This window comes from Camelus dromedarius, chromosome 11 (genome assembly GCF_036321535.1).
Source record: "Camelus dromedarius isolate mCamDro1 chromosome 11, mCamDro1.pat, whole genome shotgun sequence".
Classification (NCBI taxonomy): domain Eukaryota; kingdom Metazoa; phylum Chordata; class Mammalia; order Artiodactyla; family Camelidae; genus Camelus; species Camelus dromedarius.
The window spans coordinates 10,160,095-10,179,445 of NC_087446.1; the positions used below are offsets into that span (position 1 = coordinate 10,160,095).

The window sequence follows — 19,351 nt, forward strand, 5'->3', positions numbered from 1 at the left end:
AAAAGCAATTAGCAACAGGTTTCTTGTTCTTGCGACAGGGAGGAAGTTAATTCACAGAAGTTGCCCCTGTTATGAAAAGCGGTTCACCAGTAAAGGAGTTCCCAGGAAGGACCTGTGGTTCCTGCTCTAAGTTGGGTACAGACAGCGGAGCCTTGGGGTCCATGGGCTGTTCCTCGAGTCAGCACCTCTCCTTTTGGAGGGCATGTTTGACATAGCACATGCTGCCCTCCTGGCTTTGTGGAGGGAAGACAGGTCTCTTCTCTGCCACACACTTCCTAAAAGGCAAACCCAGACCGTTCCCTTTCTGCTTTTTCTTGAAACAAGAACTAGAAGATTTCCTCCCCGAGCTGGCTGTGGCTTATGACATCCTAGCATTTATTCTGCCAATTAGGGGAGTTGGTGGCTTTGTCTTGGGGCTTTTAGGAGATGAGCTCTTCGACTTTTCCTAGGGACACCCCTCCATCTTTCAAGTAATCTCTTAAAGGCTCTGGTTTGCCTACGAGTCCTGGTTTATGCCTGCTGTCCCGCCGTTAGTATTAATAGTGCCCTGTCTCACGTTCAGAAGCACCCTAGTTTGGATAAATTATGTAGTTACTCTACATATTTGTCAGACTAAGCCAGGGTTTCTCAATCTTGGCACCATGGACATTTGGGGCTGGATAGTTCTCTGTTGCTGGGGGCGGGGTGGGGAGCTTGTCCTGAGCATTATGGGTTGCTTAGCAGCATCCTGGCCTCTACCCACTAGATGCCAGCAGCACCCTCCCTCTCCAGTTGTGACAACCAAAACTGCCCCCAAATATTGCTACCAAATAGTCCCTGAGGGACATAATTGCCCCTACTTCAGAGCCACTGAACTAAGCATTGCACGTGGGTTTTATTCTGAGTGTCAGCTCCCATTGATCGGTAATGGCTTGCCCAGCCCTGTGTTGGCAAGGATCTGAGACTCAGTGCCGAGGAGCACCGGGATAGATTAGTGCTGTCTGCCATGGGCACGGGATGGGTCATGGCAGCGTATGGCGCCCTAGATTAGGCCATGGAGATAGGAGATGGAACGTGCCAGAAGAGGTTTGGTGCATTATTCTGTCACTGGCGGTGCCAGCAGTCCAGGTGGAGGGACAGACATGTTTGTACACAGAGATCTGTGGCCGTAGCTGTGTAACAGGACAAGGTGCCACCTACACCTGGTGCCAGTACGCCTGCAGCAGGTGTCAGGCGTCGGGAGCTCAGAGGAAGATGTGGCTGCTGAGGCCAGGGTGGTCAGAAAGGCCCCTGGAGGTCGGATCCTGCGGAAAGGCTGGCAGGTATTTGTCAATAAGTGGTTACAGCGCAGCCCAGACGTGCCCGGCACAGTTTTGTTTGTTTTAATCCTCAGTCTTGGGTTTAATTAAAGTTGTGGTGACCTGGTAGGTTCACCCTCCTAACCCTGGCTTTCCCGTTTGGTTTAGTTTGTTGTCCTGGGCATTACTGGGTCTTCCTGCCTTGGGGTGGAACTCAGGAATCTGTAAAGTGCTGAAGGCTTTGACTGGTCTAAGGCCAAGAGGATGGGAGAGCAAAAGGCAGATGGCAACCCTAGGGGAACAAGGACACCGCCCCCGGGTGGGTACCAGCGGGAGGGGTGCCTGGGGGGCTGGGCAGAAGCAACATGTGGCCTGTAACGGGGGGGGGGGGGGCGGTGATGGGGGAAAGTGGTCCTCCTGGCCTCCCAGAGTCTCCCTCAGTGGGTATGTATGTGTTCTTACAGGAGACCCAGCCAGCTGCAGAATTTGAGCCCAGTTGTCTTCCCAGGAGCAAGAGAAAAAAACTCTCCTCTGTGTTAATTAGTTAGAATGCCAGGTTTGGTTCACTTGCAGAGATTTTATGGTATTTAATGAGCTCCCGGCGTTTCTGGGGGTGTGGTGTCAGGGTCCACTCTCATTCCAGACCTAAAGTAATCCGAGAGCTATTTAACCCTTTGCTCTGTGCTAATTCCACCTCTGCCTCTTAGCGGAAGCTGCCCCAGAAGTGGTCGGTCACCACGTGCCCGGCGAGCATCCCTGCACCTCTTGGTGGCTGACTCACCTTTCTGGGGAGACAAGGAAGGGTAGAATCCTAGGCGGCTTTTCACATCTGCGTCCGATCCTTCTGCTTCACTGGTAACGGGACAGGCCCTGAAATGTTAACTGATTTGTCCAAAGGCTTGCAGAGAGCCAGCCCAGAAGCCGTGTCTCTGACCCCTGTCCTGGTGCCCACCCCCCAGGGGCGCCGTTGGCCGTCCTCCTCCCTGGCTGGCGTTTGGAGGGGTTCTCCCATCTGGCTGGCGGGTTATGGCAGGAGAGGCCTTCCCACCCCTCTCTGCACCTTCTCCCCGCCCTGCCGTCTGGTGCCCCCGTGGAGCCGTCTGCTCTCCAAGGTCTTTTCTGGAGAAAAGCACCGTGTCAGGGAGGTGCTAGGAAATGCTTCGAGGATGCAGTAAACCCGGACTTGGAGCCGACTCACCAGGACAGGAGGCTGAGGAAGCCGCAAATGTGATGACTCCACTTAAGCAGGAATGTGCCGGCTGGAAGGCTCGGGCCCTGCCAGAGAGCCCTGCCAGCCGTGGCACACAAAGGCCCTGCTGTCTGCAGGGAGGTCTGGAGCCACCGAGCGCCTGTGCCCGAGGGCTGCGTGCTGTCACCCCTGCAACACGGTCACCCCTGCCAGTCGAGTGCCGGCCACACTGGATGCAGCCCTGCTGGGGGAGGGCCTGAGAGGCAGGCCGAGAGACTCCAGCAGGGGTGTGAGGGTCTGGCACTTAGGGGCCCACCTGGCTTGACAGCTGCTGGGTAGTGAGGGGGCTTTGACAGCACTTCCAGGGCAGGTCAGCAGAAGGAGTCTGCTGCTGGGCCTCTCTCGGCCTTAGCTTGAGGGAGAAACTTGCCCTGTGAGCAAGAAGTGTGTGGAAAAGAGAGCACGAGGTTTGTTCGAGTCAGAGTCTGGCTCCGTCACATCCTGACCCACCGGGGTCCACTGTGGGCCTTCACTTTCTCATCTGCCTCTGGGCTTGAGAAGATATACTAGGTAGGGTTACTGTAAGAATTAACCAAAATGCCATGTGGACGGTGCCTGGCCTGTGATGAGTGCCCGTTAGGAGGTGGCGGTGGGAGCCTGCAGATGCAGTTTCCTGGCTGAACGGCCCTGCCCTCCGCGTGGTCTGCACATCACACGTCCCTTCCCTCCGGGCACCCACTTGCGTGATGAAAGTGATAACCAGCTGCTTCCTCAGACAGCTTCTTAATCTCCTCGGTGAGCATCCTCCCAGAGTCCAGGCTCTGGGTACCAGCACCATGGGAAGTGACTTGTCAAAGCTGCTGTCCTGGCAGCAATCATGTGACACACAGGCGTGCGCCGGCACACACAGCCTCCAGCTTGTCTGATCTGGTCCACGGCCTGGAGTGGGCAACCTGACGCTTTGGGGTCCACGTGGCCTCGGGGGGCTTCAACAGAACGTCGTGCACACAGCACTGGAGTCATCCTCTGTACTGGTGGGACACCAGAGGGCCGCTGTGACAGGTGGCCCTGGGCCCGCCACCTGCACATGACAGCCTGGATATGGAGCTACTTCGCTGGCCCCCCCAGGAAGGAGAGTCACCCCCAGAATGAGGCTGCGTAATTATGTGGTCACACCCGTCAGTCTCATTTCTGTAAAATGTTCTTTCTAGAAGAGGAATCTGTGGTTAATGGATCCTTTCAAAGGATTCAGCTTTTGGCTTGCTTTTTTGTTTTGTTTTTAGTTCACCCCAATAGGCACACTTTGCTTTGCTGTGGGCCGGCTGAAGTGGGAGGGGAGAAGGAAATGCCCTCTCGGAACCTGAAACTTTAGGGGTGGCTCTGCGACTCCTCCCCACTTCCCCCCAGTTCTCTGCAAATGAACAAACAACAAAACTCACCTGCAAAATCTAATGGCTAAGCTGCTTTGTGCTTTCAGCCTCCCTGAACGCGTTTCTCTCTCGCTGCCGAGTGAACCCTACCAGCTCGTTTTTCCTGTTCTCTCAAGCTCTGGCCTCGAGACTCCAGGAGAGCAGGTCCCAGTGTGTCAGGGCTGAACACTGCTGCATTTGGAGAAAAGGATGGCTTTCCTTCCCCTGCCTGGTTTCTGGAATTAAGCTATCAGAGGAGAACAAAACTCCCTAAAACTAAAGAGAGATAAGACCCCTGAAAGTCTGCACGCGTAAAAGTCAGGGTAACATAAGTGGCTTCTGTAAAATTCCTTTAGTCTTGAGCAAGGCTAATGGCCCAGCGTTGACCTTTGTCATAAACCGTGAGGACCCTTGTGTTCTTCTGGCAAAGACAGTGCTCATTGGGGCTCGGGGTGTCATTCCAATCGGGCTTGGTGACTTCTGATGAAGAGCTGTTCTCCCCTACACGAGCTGGACCACAGATACAATGGGGCAGAACTCTGAGCTGAAAGTGGTGCTCGAGGAGCAGACTCTGCCCTAACAGTTACCAGCACATCTTTTATTTCATTAGATTGTGCTTCTCAGGCGACCAGAGCCACTGGCTTCTGCACGGAGCACCTCCATGAGCCATTGTGGTTCATCTCCTAGCGGTGTTCCCCATTCTCCACGTTTGGCTGAACCCATCCATGGGATGCTCGTGAAGCCCACTGTCCTCCCTGGAGGACTGGGAGCCAGGTTTGTCCTGAGCTTTGGTGGGCAGTGTCCATCTCACTCCCTGTTTGTGTCCCCTTGTCCTTCCCTCCTGTCCTTCCCCGAGAGCCCAGCCCTCCGCAGAGCTGTGACCTGTGGCTTAGTGCTCTCGGGACAGGACTCAGCCAGGGTCCTTCCTGCCTGTCTTTCCTTTCCTCAAGGGGTTGCTTCAGAGCAGGGCACAGCTGGCCTCAGGGGTAGTCAGGTCCCTCCCAGTGTCCTGGTGGCCTCTGCTGTCGGCCGTCGGCACTCACATGTGGCTTTTAAATCTCCCTCCATCCTGACAGACCCACGAGAGCTGCCTCAGCGGCAGCCCCACGCAGAGAACGTTCTTGCTCCTGGCCCCGCCCACGGGAAGGTGGATAAACAGCCAGCAGTGGTTTCTGGCAGGTTTGCCTGTGAGCCGCTGGCTGCATTTGGTCCAAGAGAGGGCTTGTCTGGGGCCTTGTTTGCTCTCGAAAGGAGTGAAAGTTAAGAGTGATCCCTTGGGCCGCCTTCTGATTGTCAAGGGTGCTGGTGGGGGAGGGCTGCCTGTTCTCTGCCTCCTATAACTGGGCACCTGGGCCTCCTGGGCAGGGTTCAAACCACAGCCTTACCTGCGGGAGCGCGTGGGCGGAGGCGCTGGGCGGGTCCAGCTGGCTTCTGGCTTGGATAGCTGCTGATCAAGCGTCTGCTTGGTCTGCGTCCACCTTTGTACCTGGAGAGAACATTGCTGGTGACCACATTATGTGCTTGGAAGCCACTGGTGGGGCTTTCCTCCTCCCTGGCTGACTGCTGGGCAGGCGGGCAGGCTGCCAGGGACGCTGTGACCCGAGGCCCCGGTGGCTCCGCGTCAACCTGCCGTCTCTGCTGGTGGAAAGCATCGTTTTGCACCCGCTTTTCCTCACCTCTCTGTTTGCTTCCCAAGTGCTTGTCATCCGAGCTCGTGAGTTGGGCCGGCTCTGGAGAAAGTAGCTGACAGCTTGCAAGGCCCATGTGACAGACACTGCATGAGTGGGGATGGCCTGTTCGGTGCAGCACTGCCGGTGGCACAGCGTGCCCTGCCCTGTGGGGGTTCCGTGGGGAAGAGCTTGGCATCCGGAGGTCTGGGTTCTTAGCCCAGTTTGTGTGATTTTGACCAAGTCGTTGGGTTTTTCGGGACTTGGTGTCCTGACCTCCAGATGTAGGTGATTGGCCACATGCTCTTTAGAGCCATCCCAGCCCCTGGGTTCTGAGCTCGAACCCACAGGTCTCTCCGCGTTTTATACCTGGTGAAGTGCTTTGCATTTTGGCCCATTGAGACCCTGGATGCTGTCCCCGAGAGGGTCTCGGGAGAAGTAACTGCAGTCCAGGCGTCTGCCCCCAGCAGCCTGAGGCTTCCATCCGGGTGACAGGGGCAGGGACTCACACAGTGGGTGACCCTGGGATCTGCTCCGCAGGTTTCATGAAAGACAGCCCCCTTGGTGGTGGAAAGTCTCAGGCCTGTTTGTCGTGGGTCGTGCCGTTTGTCGCACCCCATCTCGGCCCATATCAGCATCTCAGTTCTTGAGAAATTTGTTTGGCCTGAAGACGGGTCCCACGGGCAGGGCACCCTTCCAGGTGTCCCCCCGCTCTCCAGCGAGCGGCCCTGTTGGAACCTCCAGAGACATTGTCTTAGCGAGCGCTCCGATGAGTCAGTCCCGCGCAGCGGCTGTTGGTGAACCGGCCCGTTCCCTTCCTTCTGTACTTCCTGTCGGGGCTGATGTCACATCGCGGCTGTGCGAGCCTCGTGGCCTTTTATGGACAAGAATCAGCAGCTCCTCTCACAGAGGAAGTGAGCAAGAAGGCCCCTAATGGAAGCCTGTACCTGGGCTGAGATACCTGCGGTCAGTCCTCCCCACCGCCCGCCTGCGCTGGGGCCTTCCAGGCTGGCTGGAAACAGCTGTCCATTTGGACACCAGCATCAACTCTGATTCCCTAGAGGCCAAGGGGCCAGGCCTCTTATAAAAGAGGATGTGCAGAGTGAGGATCGCGCCTGGGGCTCTCAAGCACCAGCCAGTGGCTTTCTTCTCTCCACCGTGGTTCCAATATATGGACTAGTGGTCGTCATATGTGCTCCCAGGAACCCTGTCTCCTGCCCCAGCAACTCTGATTTTTATCTCCTGTTCTTCCTACTGGGGACTTAGGAAGATTTTATCAGAGGGAAGTTTGCTGATGCTTTTAAAAGAGTCGAAAACTGCTGCAGAGATTCATAATCCTGTCTCTGCCCCATCTCTGCAGAGTCAGGACCAGGGCAGGAGGGGTTTGGGGGCCTAAGTGAGACTAATGTCTTCATCCTGCAGGGATGATGTTCTGTTTCCCAGAACAGGCTTGTTTATGGTGGGTGTACTCCCCTGGTTCTGGGCTGTTGGGTTCCTGTCCTTCCGTCTGTCTGTCTCCTCTGGTGTGGAGGAAGGAAGGGCGTTTTCAAATAAGCCTTCAGTCCACATAGGCCCATAAAAGGACTTGAGCAAACAGTAGAGTGGGCTGGACTCTCAAGGGTCCATGTCCCGTGAAATGACCATGTGGGCAGGGCTTCTGGAGTGTTGGGGAGGGTCCTCACTGGAATACACTAGGGGTCTGGCAGAGGAAACTGAGTCAGGCAGAGAGCTGGCTGGCTGCTGAGAATTCCATCCACCCCACCACCCAGAAGAGATGCTTGTGAGCTCAGAACAGAGCAGATCTGCAATGAGAGGAGGCTTGTGCAAGAGCAGGGACAGCGCCTGCCTCGTCTTCCTCCTAAGGTTATCACGAGGCCATGAAATAACAGACCCAAACCTATGTAAGAACTGGAAAGACAGGCTCTAGCAGCCTCAGTGTCCTTCGTGGCAGGCAGGTGGATTTGGGGCACTAAGTGTGGGGGCAAGAGTTGGAGAAACCAGAAAAGCCTCCCATCAGTTTTCATCCACAAAAGCGTTTACCCAAATGAGTGTTCCGGCAAAGCAAATCAAGGTTTCTTTAAGATTTCTTTTAAAAATGGAAGGATCGGAGTGTTTTCTTTTTGGCTGTGTTGACAGTGTTAATTTGGCTTCAGGAATTGGAGGTGAAAGGTCAAAGGGGTAGAAGAGCTGGAGACGGTGGGATGAATGGAGATTCTGTGATGAGTTTGGGTCTGGAATTGGGATTTGAGGTGTGTACAGGCTCATGTGTGTGTGGGCATCTCTGTGTACGTGCATCAGTGTGCACGGATGTGCCTGTGAGTGTGTGCCCACACGTGTGTGTCTGGGGGCTCTGCTTCCTGTTGTTCGGCAGCCGCTCTGTATCTGACTCCTCCTCACACAATTAGAGGAATTCCAGCCATCCCAGGGACCAGGCCCGGACAGCCCTGGGAGAGCGGTTCCCTCTGGGAGGGACGGGAACGTTTCCTTTTATGGTAGCGTCAGCGGCTGCAGCCTCCCGACTTGCCGGGCTGCGCAGGTACATTCTTGCCCACTTGTGGAGCGGTGACTAGACCTGCCCGCGGCTGGGCTGGGCCGGCCGCCCGACATGTGGTGGGGGGGCCCCGGCCCAATCACAGCTGCATTGGTTCCAGACCCTCATCAGGGCAGGTGGTGGAAGCTGCTTTGGCTTCCCTGGCCTTTAGCCCCGCCGCCCCCTCCCCTCTGCTTTCCTGCCGTCTTATCAAGATGCGGCCGAGTCTATCTCAGCCCTTGCTGCGCAGCCTTCAAGGGCTCTGTCCTGTGGGAAAGTCTAGACGAGGGGGAGCAAGGTCACCCTTCTGGAGCTGCCCTGAGCCGTTGCCCAGTGGGAAGCAGGGCGTGGGCTGCACGTGTGAGTGGCCGGGTTCCCTCCGTGTCCCTGCACTGTTGATATTTCTCAGGGGCTGGAGGAAGGGCAGGGGCACCTTGAATATGAGGTTTCTTTTCCCCCCTTCCTGTCCAGACTCCCTCTTTCCTTCCCAAGACAGGAGATGAGTGGTCGTAAATGCCCAGCCCCAAGGGCTGCTGAGATCAGGCATGCTGGAGGCTCCCCTCGCCGAGGGGCAGGTGGCCTTGCTGTGTGCTGTCTGCTGACGCTGAACAGCTAAATCGGTCTCCCGAGGCTGTACACACAGGGAGGCCATGGGTCACCCTCCCGATGCCCTACGGGGCCCAGGCTAGGCAGGTGAGCCAGTGAGGGTGTCCTTCCAGGTGGCCAGCATCGGTTGCTAACCAGTACCTACTGCTAATAATACTGCTCCTCCTCTGTCACTCTTCAACTTGTACTCCTGCTATGCTGACAGTGCCACCACCCGTCGCGGTCACGTCATGATGGAGAAGTCAGTAGCAGCCGTCTGTGGACTTCATTCTGCTTGCAGGGTACCAGGCTGGGTCCATTTCGTGTTATTGCTGTTTCTCAAACTAACGCTGCCAGGGAGTTAGTGGCATGTTTACTTTATGGATAAATTAAACCCCTCACTGCAGCCAAATGTTAGTTAGCAAGTAGCTTGGCCTGGATTCAGGCTGACTTGACCTCAAGGAGACGGGGGTGGGGATGGAGATAAAAAGGGGGGAAAAATGAGTATATATTTTCAGTTCTTGCACACTCACTCCTGAACCAGGTCAGCCCTAATGTCTTAAAGCATTTCTGTCAAACTTGGCTTTCAAAGATGGGCACTACTGCTGTTCCTCCAGGACCCGAGGAGTGTGGGTTGTTTACATCCACATTTGGGAGCCGTTCACAGAGCTGAGATCATTGCCGAAAGTTCCTGACATCCAGGCCCAGAGACCCAGTTGTCACTGAAACTGGTCAGAAGCTGATTCTCATGAGCTTCTGTTCTTTCCAGGCTGCCTCTAAGCTAGCGTCTCTGAGCATTTTTCCCCGTGCTTGACAGCAATTGAGTGCTTTCATGTGTGTTATCGCCACTTGTGCTGTCACCCCCGCCCTGTCACAGGAGGAGGCTGGGGCTCCGGAAGGCTGTGTGGAGGCAGCATCTTACCCCAGGGTGGTCCCATTGCAAAGCCAGCCTTGTCTGCCCTACCTCTCGCCTGTCTCTTACTGTGCCTCTTATCCGAACAGGGACAGTGTTTAAAACATCTGCCACAGGCCTTGCTTCTAACAACCTCAGCCCTCAGTTAGAAACACACAGGGCAGGCCCCACCTTAGCACTTAGTAGAGTGGACTCCTGGGGAACTTTCCAGACTGGCTTTCTCGGAGGTGGAGAGACAGAACTATGTCTGGTGTTGTGGGGTGGGTGGGCAGCGAGGGTGGGGGAGGGGGAGCTCCTGGGGGAGGGAGCAGCTGCCTAGTGGCGCTGCTGCCCAGGGGTGTCCCTCCTCCGAGTGAGGCACAGGGTCAGCGGGTGTCAGCGGCATGGAGGGCAGCCAGCAAGGCCAGCGGGGCCAGGCTTTCTGCTCCTGGGAAAGGGGCGGGACAAAGGGTGGCTCTTCAGAGGCTGGAGAGGGAGGCCTTCATGTCTGCTGGAGGTTAACTCGATGTCTCCTTTGTTTCAGACCGAGAGGACCAGTCCATTTTGTGCACGTAAGTGTTTCTGTTTGGGTGGTGGGGCCTGAGTCACCCTGATCTGTTCTCAATCTCGAGAACTCGTGCCAAAACCTAGGTTGATGAGTTCTTTCCCAATTCAAGCCCCTGCCCCTTCCCCAAGGGATGGGCCTAATATTTGCTACTTAATGGTCCCACAGCATGGATGGCTTTATTTCATGGACAAAGATTTCACCTCCTTTCTCAAGGGAGGTGGTGGGGGTGGGGCTTATAGCCAAGAGGGAAAGCAAGAGTTCTCAAGCAGGCAGGGTTGGGAGCTGATTGGCGCCCCCTAGAACGCATTCCTTCTGGCTCTGACCCTCGGCTGTCTTTACCTGAATTGAAGTAGCCACCAGGGCTCCTCACCTCCGTCCTCTGAACCTAACAAGGAGATGATAAATAAACCCTGTTGCCGAGGAAGTCAGTGGTACAGAACATTCCTTCAGGTGAGGTTTCAAAGGAACATGTAGATGTGTCTTTGACCCGTGGGTCAACAGCTGCCTAAAACTGATTTCTGAGACATTTGGAAGCAAAGGCTGCCAAGTGACCAGGACAGGCAGTGGAAAGAAGTTTACTTTCGTCAGGCCTCTGGAGGGCCATGGGAAAGGGCCTGAGTGCGGACTCCAGAGCTTAGCATTTACTTGTCTGTCCCCTTCTCTGCCACGAGGTGTTGGGTCCCTCGTGGGGCCCTGACAGAATGGTAGACAGTAGAGCTTGCAGTGGGAAGGGGGCAGACGCCAAGGATTTGGTCACCTCTCCCTTGAGAACATCCTTGGCTCTCTTGGCAGGGGTGAGTCTGGAGCTGGCAAGACGGAGAACACCAAGAAAGTCATTCAGTATCTGGCTCACGTGGCCTCTTCACACAAGAGCAAGAAGGACCAGGTGAGTGCAGGCCTGGCCCTCCACGGAAGCGCCTGACCTTCCTGAGGAAGAGTGCTTAATAGTTTGTGGTTTGGCTTAAAATGAGAGTGTTTTGGGGAGTGAAGCAGAGGCCGGGCCCACTTTGACTGAGAATGCAGCTCGGCTGTCTGGGGAGGGGGTCTGGGGGTAGCCAGCCCGTTTCTCCCTTGACCTTCCAACTTTCTGAGTTGCTATGGAAACTGGAGACCGTCTGAGGTTTGCAGCTAATGCTCTGCAGCCTCCACCTCTGAGGTCGGAAGAGAGATTCCAAAACTTGGCTCTCAAGTTGATGGAGACTCGAAGGATCTCGGGCAGGCCTGCATTTAAATCCCTGCTGTTGAAATGCCTCTGGGTGGACAGCCCCCCGCCCCCCCCCCCCCCCCCCCAGCGAAGAGAGAAAGTGCGGCTGGCAAGTCATCTCACTTCCCTTTTTTTCCCCTCTCCCTCTTGATGGATTATGGTCGAACCCAGCAGTGTCCTCGCTAGGTGAGCTGCACGTTTACTGCACGTTCTGCACCAGGAATGCGTGTTCTGCCCATCGTGTGCCCTTGAATTATGTATTTTTTCCTAAGCAGCTTTTCACTCTACACCATTGTCACTCTCTGCGGCTAGACCTGTTCTCGTAGGCTCGGCTCACTGACTGTCTTGGGAGGAGGGGCTGGGTTGTGACACATGGTGACCTAGTGTGCACTCTGAAATGACAGCTGCGGCGGAATGGGTACAGGAGCTCGTCTCAGAAGCTCCGGTTGTGCCCAGAATTCCCACGCCCACGATGGCCATCACATCCCGTGCAGGACCCTGACTGAGGCACAGTGCAGTGCGGACCTGTCCCCCCGGACCCCCACATGCTCAGTGTTCCGGACCAGATGGAGATGGTTGGCCACCTGGCCAGAAATGGTGCCGGGAAGGCCCCGTGCCGGGCTTTCCCAGGGTGGGCGGTGATCAGCCTTAAGCATGCCTGTGTGGTGCGCGCTCTCTATCTCAAGCACACACTCTTAAACTTCCCTGTGAAATCTAAGTGCCCATGGTGTCTCCCCAAGCCGTCGGGGGGAGCTGTGCCATCTGGGTGGCTTCCCGTTACCGGGACGCCGTGCGCAGCGTGTGGAAGTAAGTAGCGGCATGTGTCTTTGCATGCAGATGTGGGGCGTGTCCTGCAGAGTGTCTTAATGAGCACAGTCTCCTGGAACCCAACCAAAAGTAACTTGTCATGTGCCAGACTTCTCAAGACATTCTGAATCTTTTTCCACGGGGTGTCAGGAATTATATTTAGAAACAAATCAAGTTCTCTTTTGCTCCCTCTCTCTACCCCTCCCCCCCATTTTCCATCCTTTTTAGGGGATCTATTTTTAAAACAGGGCTGTGAGGTTAGGAATTCTCTAGCTGTGGTTTTCCATCCCTAAATTTGAAGTAAAATCCATTTCCCAACTATTTATTGATTGCCTAATATGTGCTTGGATCTCTGGAGGGTGACCTTGGTGTCCCTGCTTTGCAGGATGGGATGCAGGACCACAGTTACAGAGCAGGAGTGGAGACCCACGTGCCTTACTTCTGGGGCTACTCCAGCTGCAGAGGGGAAGGCAGGCCCCTCGCACTCAGACAGGACGGCATGTGGGGGGTGTGACAGGTGAGAGCAAACTTGTCACATCCTCTCTCAGGCCTCTGTGTGTGATGGGCACCCTGTCCCCGACTCCAGGTTTAACTAGAGTGATTGAATAGGCTGCCCCTGGCTTCTCCTGGCTGCCTGGGCCCTCAGTTGTAAAGGCCATTGACCAGTTTGGTTGATTTCCTTGCCTGAAGCCATACAGTGATTTTCCACACACAGCTGCACTCTTGAACTTGGTGTGCACTCTTGTGTTCTGGGCCTGTCTCGGCCTACTCTAGGGGAGAGCTTTCCCTGCAGCCACCCAGGTGCTTATCCCAAGACCTCCGGACGGACACCCCAGACCTCACCTTGTGGGGGCGCCAGGCTTTGGCCTGACTGCAGGTGGGCGAAGCAGAGCTCGGTGAAGAGACTTCCTAGGTGGGCTTCCGTAGTCTGAGCAGTGACCCCTGACAGCTCTTTCTCCCTCTGTCGATGTGCTGATTGGAGCCCCCTGGCAGAACCGCCACCCAGTGAAGCCTTTCAGAAACCACCTGGGTAATTCCAGACTTCATGAGCATACGCGGTCTTCCGTACCCTCCCTCGTAATTTCCCAGTGTGCGGATTTCAGTGAACAATAAATAAGAGCTCTTCTGTGCCCACTTAGGCATCGGTCAAGAGAAACCTGTAAGTTAGGCGTCACCATCATTGGCAGGGGGCTCGGCTTGGGAATCCAAGGTCATTACTCCTGGGTCAGCCTTGTGGTCCCACATTCTGCACCCTCAACAGAGGCCTTAGCTTTGTCTCCAAGCTGGGGCAGGCGGCAGGCTCCGGTGGGGGCCACACTCCCATCTGTTGTCGGCGGGAACAGGAGTGGCTTAGCCAGCCTGGCAGCCTGGCCTGTGCTTTGAGAGGACGTGTTAGTGGGTAGGGGAGCAGCACTCATCCAAATCCGGCTCTGTGGGCTGCCTGGGCCGCCTTCCCCGGCCTGCCAGAGCCCCAGGGGTGGGGGCCCAGTGACCTGTGACCGCTGGCGCCAAGCACTCTTTTAGAGTTTGCTCTGTGGGTTTGACCCCTGCCCCTTGACCTGGCTCCACTGACCCTCCTCCACTTAATCTGGACCATCTGAAAACAAGACTCCTCAGCCCTGGGAGGAGGAGGAGGAGCCCTGGCTGAAGATGGCTGTTGAGAAGGAGGGTCTGCCCAGGGCCCGTTCGGGTCTCTGGTGGCCTTGGCCAGACACCAGGGCATCCTCCGTCTCGTCGGTGGCAGGAATGCCTGGGAAGCTGTAGCTCGCAGCTCTCCTGGGGACCCCTGCCACCACCAGTTCTCTTTTTCATCACAAACAGGCAGCTTTATTCCTGGAAAGTCCTGGCTTGACTCCAGCCTCGCTGAGAAATATAAAAGCCCACCTGGCCCTCGTGTGATGCTCTTTCCCCTATGGGGTGCGCGGGTATTAAGGTGAATAAGAACTGTGTTTTCCTCAGCCGGTGTCAGTTGTTACCTGGCCTGCTAGGAGGATGATGCTACTTCCAAAGGCCCGCTTACCTCACCTGATGGCGTGGAGCCCCCAGGTGGGGCTGGGGCTTGGCGGGAGACCTGGCAGTGACTGACAGGTGCGAGGTAGAAGACTTGAATTCGATTACCTGCTTTGCTGGTTGATGTCTGGGTGACCTCTGGCAAATCATTCTCTATCCCTTAACCTCAGTTTTCCCTTCTGTGAGATGGGGCTACTCTCTCTTTCCTACCCTGAGGATCATGAGGCTCCAGGGATAAGAAGACATAAATAAGAGTGCATTCTGTCACCCACCAGGTGTCATGATACCTCAAGTAGGGTTTATTGGTGTTATCGATCAATGATTCAGGACCCAAAGAAGGCTTTGTTGATCCCATGCTCAGATACCTGACATGCTGGGAGCAGGTTTGGGGTGGTGGTGGCAGGACAGGGGACCAGCAGGGAAAATGCAGAGTTTATTAGGACATAGATGAGATGAGCTGGTGTCTTTTGTGAATCTAATTTCCTTTCTCCTTGTCCTATGAAAAGGAAGAAAACTTGTGTGGGCTGTCGGGTGGGGATTAGTGGCAGGGAGGGCAGAGGGAGGCCAGTGTGCCCGGGATGGTGGCAGTCCACGGGAAGGGATGGTGCCTGTGTCTCTTCTTGGTTCATGTGCTGCTTCCTCACTGTCCTCCAGGGTTGATCTGGGCCATTGTGCCAGGTCCCCAGAGCCGGCGGGCTGCCCTCTTTCCCTTTCTAGGGCCGCTGGGTGGTCAGTCCAGGGAAGTGAATTCAAATCAGTCAAGGTTTCCAGATACCTGGCGGGAAGTTCGCTCTGGAGCGACCCAGGGACCAGGCCGAGGCTGGTGTGGCCGGAGCCCCTCTGGAAGCCTCCGTCCCTGGCATGTTGCGTGTGTGGACACAGCCCTGCCGCCCTCCCCGCTGCCTGGCAGAGCAGATCTGCCGGACCGAGCCGCTGCCTAGCCTTCACTGCACTTCTGGGTTCCTTTCCAGGGTGAACTGGAGCGGCAGCTGCTGCAGGCCAACCCCATCCTGGAGGCCTTCGGGAACGCCAAGACCGTCAAGAACGACAACTCCTCGCGATTTGTGAGTGCCAGCATTTTCGGGGCGGATGCTCCCACCCAGAGCCTTGGTGCCTGGCGCCTTCCCACGGGTGCTCACGTCTCAAATGCGGAGAAGTGGTGGACCTGGTGCTTCCTGGGCCTGCTGCGTGCAGTAGGCTGGGCGGTGCTCCAATCGTGTGCACCTGCATCAGGAGCTTCTCCAGCTCAGGTGGCAAAGCCAGCCAGGCAGTGGGGAGTTCCTGCTGGTCCTCTGATTGTCCTGCTGTAACCGGCAGCCAGTGAGAACCCAGGGCCAGACCATGCAGGGAGGAACACTTCCAGATAACTGGCTTCCTCTTCCCCTCCTTGGAGGAACTTGGGCCACACTGGAGCTGGTCTGGGCTCCAGCTGTGTGGCCCTTCTGAGTCCTGAGTACCCAGGCGCTCGGGGTGCAGGGCCCTGGCCACCAGGCTGTACCACTGCAGTAGTGCTAGAGGCTGGGGTCTCTGAGCTCTTCCTCCGTCTTTCCTTAGGGCAAGTTCATTCGCATCAACTTTGACGTCAATGGCTATATCGTTGGAGCCAACATTGAGACTTGTATCCTTGTGGTTAATTGCAGTAAGTGTTCTGGGTCTGGAGGGGAGGGGCGTGACCTTGATGGAGACGCGCTGCTTCCTGATTCCAGAAGTTTGCCCTTTATGGACCTGGTACGACACCTCATCTGTGGCAGTGGGAAGAGGACCAGGATGAGCTCATTGAGAACTCACCTCAGAGCTCAGGTTTTTCTTTACGGGCGGACGAAAGTTCAGCTCAGAATGGGATGGAACAGTTGAAGAGCATCCAGTGTGGTTCCCAGAGGGGTGGAGCTTGGGTGTCTGCAACTGCATTTCTCTCCAGCGTTAAGCCTGTGCTGATGGAAGTGTTATGATCTCCGTCTCTTGTGGATGGGGGGCCCTTTAAGTAGACAGGACTCCCAAGTGGGAGGGCTGCTGTTTGGACAGGCCACGCCCCTTGAAGAATAGAGCCAAGGTAGTTTTCCTTTGTCTGGTTTTGCCATGTTCTGCTGGTGAAGTTCCGTGGCTTTGACGGAGTCAGGGAGAGTGGGGGGCGGCCTTCCCTCCAGCGTGCACGGTTCCTTAACGTTCGCAAAGATCTGCTGGAGAAATCTCGTGCCATCCGCCAAGCCAAGGAAGAGCGGACCTTCCACATCTTCTACTACCTGCTGTCTGGGGCTGGAGAGCACCTCAAGAGTGAGTAGTGGGCCGGCAGCCTGACTGGAGGCTGCCGGGCGCGGGGGCTCTCCCCACAACCGGGCCACGTGCTGCAGCTGGGAAGTGAAGTCTTGGCCTTGGGTTGGGGAGGAGGGGCGAGCATCACTTCTATTCCTGGGCCAGCTGAGGGCTCAGCCTCAGTTTCCAATCACTCCAGAGAAAGCCAGGGCAGGTCACTGTGCAGATGTGGCCCGCAGGGGCCTGATGCCCTCGGGCAACGTACGTACCCGTCTCACATGCCTGGTTGAGTCCGCGTTCCTGACTCTTCCCCCGTTTCTGGGGTATCTCGGGTTCTCGGTCTCCCACACCTTTGAGGTAGTGGTATTGACTGTAGCCTCTGGTTCCAACACCTCCTGACCTTCCTTAAACCTTGCCCTCCGTGCCCCACAGCTGATCTCCTGTTGGAGCCGTACAACAAATACCGCTTCCTGTCCAACGGGCATGTCACCATCCCCGGGCAGCAGGACAAGGACATGTTCCAGGAGACCATGGAGGCCATGCGCATCATGGGCATCCCAGATGAGGAGCAGATGGGTACGGGCTGGCCCTCCTGTGGGTGGTGGGGGAGGTGGGAGGTTGGGCGTTGGCCCACAGGGAGTCTGTGGGGGCCCATGAGGAAGGCCTTTGGTGGGTGGGAGGTGGTCCCTTAGAGGTGAGGTTCGTGATTGTTCTCGGCCGTGTCACCTGGGAGGAAAGGGGAGTGGAGGACAGGTTCCTGTCTGCCCAGGGTCTGGTCCACCACTTTTGCCCTTGCCATTGGCTGAAAATGGAACATTCCTGCTTGTCCCGGCCAAGTGTGGAAGGGGCTGGGGCTGGGGTCTCCACCCTGGTGAAGCCCAGAGTGAATAGCAGTGGGGAGCATGCCTGTGTCTTCTTGTGTCTCTAGAAGGAGGGCGAGGAGGGCCTTGGGGCTTTATGGTAGGAAGACTGGGGGTTGGGGAGAGTGCACCCCATTCTCTAGCGTTATGGTCGGGGCCACCTTTGCTTCCATACAGATAGCATGTCAATGGATAGGCATGGTTGTGTTCCAGTAAAACTTTATTTATAAAAGCAAAGCCGTGGGCCTTGGGTTAGAGGCACATCCTCAGTTGGGATTTAGAAGTGTCAGGAGTGTTCATGGAGCTTGTATCTAAGCCTAGGGCTGCCCACGCTGAGGTCGGCCAGAGGCCCTGGAGATGTGCTGTAGGCCACGGCCCAGTGCCCCGGTGTCCCCGCATGGCTTGTCTTGCCTGAGAGCCCCTGGGGGAGTCATGCCCCCTCAGGGGCTTATGCCACCCCCTGCCTGCTTCTGAGCCACCTTTGATTGCACCTGAAGGCTTGCTGCGGGTCATCTCGGGAGTCCTGCAGCTCGGCAACATCGTCTTCAAGAAGGAGCGCAACACCGACCAGGCGTCCATGCCCGACAACACAGGTACCCCGTGCGCCTGCGCGTGGACGGGCTCAGGAGACAGGAGAGTCTTGGGGAAATTCCGGATGCTCCTCTCTCGCTTTCATTTAATGTGTGTTTGCAGCTGCCTGTCACTCTGTTTTCTGTAAAACACACGCAAACACACCCCTGCTCCTGCTCCATGGAGCAGGCATTGGCATGAGTTAGAAAACCCAGTCCCCTGGACCAGGGTTTCCCTCGTTCATTCTGAGACCAGACCAACTGTCTCAGTAAGTCAGTCATTTCTGCTGGCGCTGGCCTTGCCCGTGAACTCGTTAGGGTCATGGAACCCTGTCATCACTGCATCTCCTTGGCCACTGCAATTCCCTCGGGTCACTGCAAGTGATCCCAAGTTAAGTCTTAATGTGCCCTTCTTAGGGACTTTTGAAAAAATGTAATGCACGGGTGTGTGGATTGTAAAAGATACCCCTGTGGGACTGTCCTGTTCCATCCCCTACATTGGGAGCAGGACAGACTGCCTCCTGTCAGTCCTGCTAGTGGGTAGGACCCCCTTTCACACTCAGGACGTGGCCAGGGGTGTGCAGAGGAACCGGTGCTGGGCCCCCAGCTAGGACATGGGCCTCCCTGCCACTCCTGCAGGCCTGTCTTAGGGGAGAGCCCACTGTCCCGTGTCCTGCTGAGGACGGGCCGGTCAGTTGTCCTGGTAACGATCGCTCAGTTACCACAACTTTCCCAGCTTGAGCAGAGGAACTGATTCTCTCTGGTTTAATTAAAACCTTTTAATCCTCTCCTCCTTGCTCTTTGAAACATATTAGCTGCTCAAAAAGTGTCCCACCTCTTGGGTATCAACGTGACCGACTTCACCAGAGGAATCCTCACCCCGCGCATCAAGGTGGGACGGGACTACGTCCAGAAGGCGCAGACGAAGGAGCAGGTGAGCCCTCTGGCCGGGTATTGGGCTGCCTCTTCTGGGAGGGCCACCAAGCAGCCAGACTGAGGCCAGCGCTGGGCCTTCGCTGTGTTAGGCACTGTCACATAGGTTCCCTCTTTCAGGCCTCACAGCACTGTGGAGAGCAAGGTGGTGGTACCCCCACAGAGAACACGAGAAGGCTGGCCCCAGGGTCCAGGAACATGGCCAAGGCCCCCGCCTAGAAAGGGCCGTCCGTGGGTGGGGCCTCTAGGCTGCCTTGTGCCTCCCTCCTTGAGTCGATGTTGAGGCTGGTTGGTTGGCAGAGATGCAGGAGTGTCCTGTTCTGTTATAAAGCAAAGCAAGCACGTGGCGTGTCTGTAGCAGGACCCATCCTGGTGCCAGGGCAGCGGCCCCCGCCATCCTGAGAGCCCAGGCCAAGCAGCTGTCTCTCTGCCACCTGCTGTCCTGCCGCACGTGGGGAGAGACGGGCAGGACTCTGGGCAGCACGCACGTGCCCGCTGCCCTAGGAGCTCAGTCCCTCCCAGCAAGGCTTCTGTTGGCGGTTTCTAGTTCTCTCAGGGCACTGGTGCTGGGTATTTTTAAGGTGCTGCTCCTGTCTCTCAA

General features: G+C 56.3%; 1 protein-coding gene across 1 annotated transcript in view; it reads left to right on the forward strand.

The window, feature by feature from the left end:
• MYH9 (myosin heavy chain 9) overlaps positions 1-19,351 on the forward strand; it is an 86,220-nt gene that overhangs the window by 36,647 nt on the left and 30,222 nt on the right. The window contains exons 4-11 of the mRNA XM_064491489.1: positions 10,094-10,121; positions 10,910-11,003; positions 15,110-15,202; positions 15,693-15,756; positions 16,311-16,409; positions 16,821-16,964; positions 17,746-17,841; positions 18,633-18,751. Coding sequence (XP_064347559.1) covers positions 10,094-10,121; positions 10,910-11,003; positions 15,110-15,202; positions 15,693-15,756; positions 16,311-16,409; positions 16,821-16,964; positions 17,746-17,841; positions 18,633-18,751 — 737 coding nt within the window. The remainder of the gene's footprint in view (positions 1-10,093; positions 10,122-10,909; positions 11,004-15,109; positions 15,203-15,692; positions 15,757-16,310; positions 16,410-16,820; positions 16,965-17,745; positions 17,842-18,632; positions 18,752-19,351) is intronic.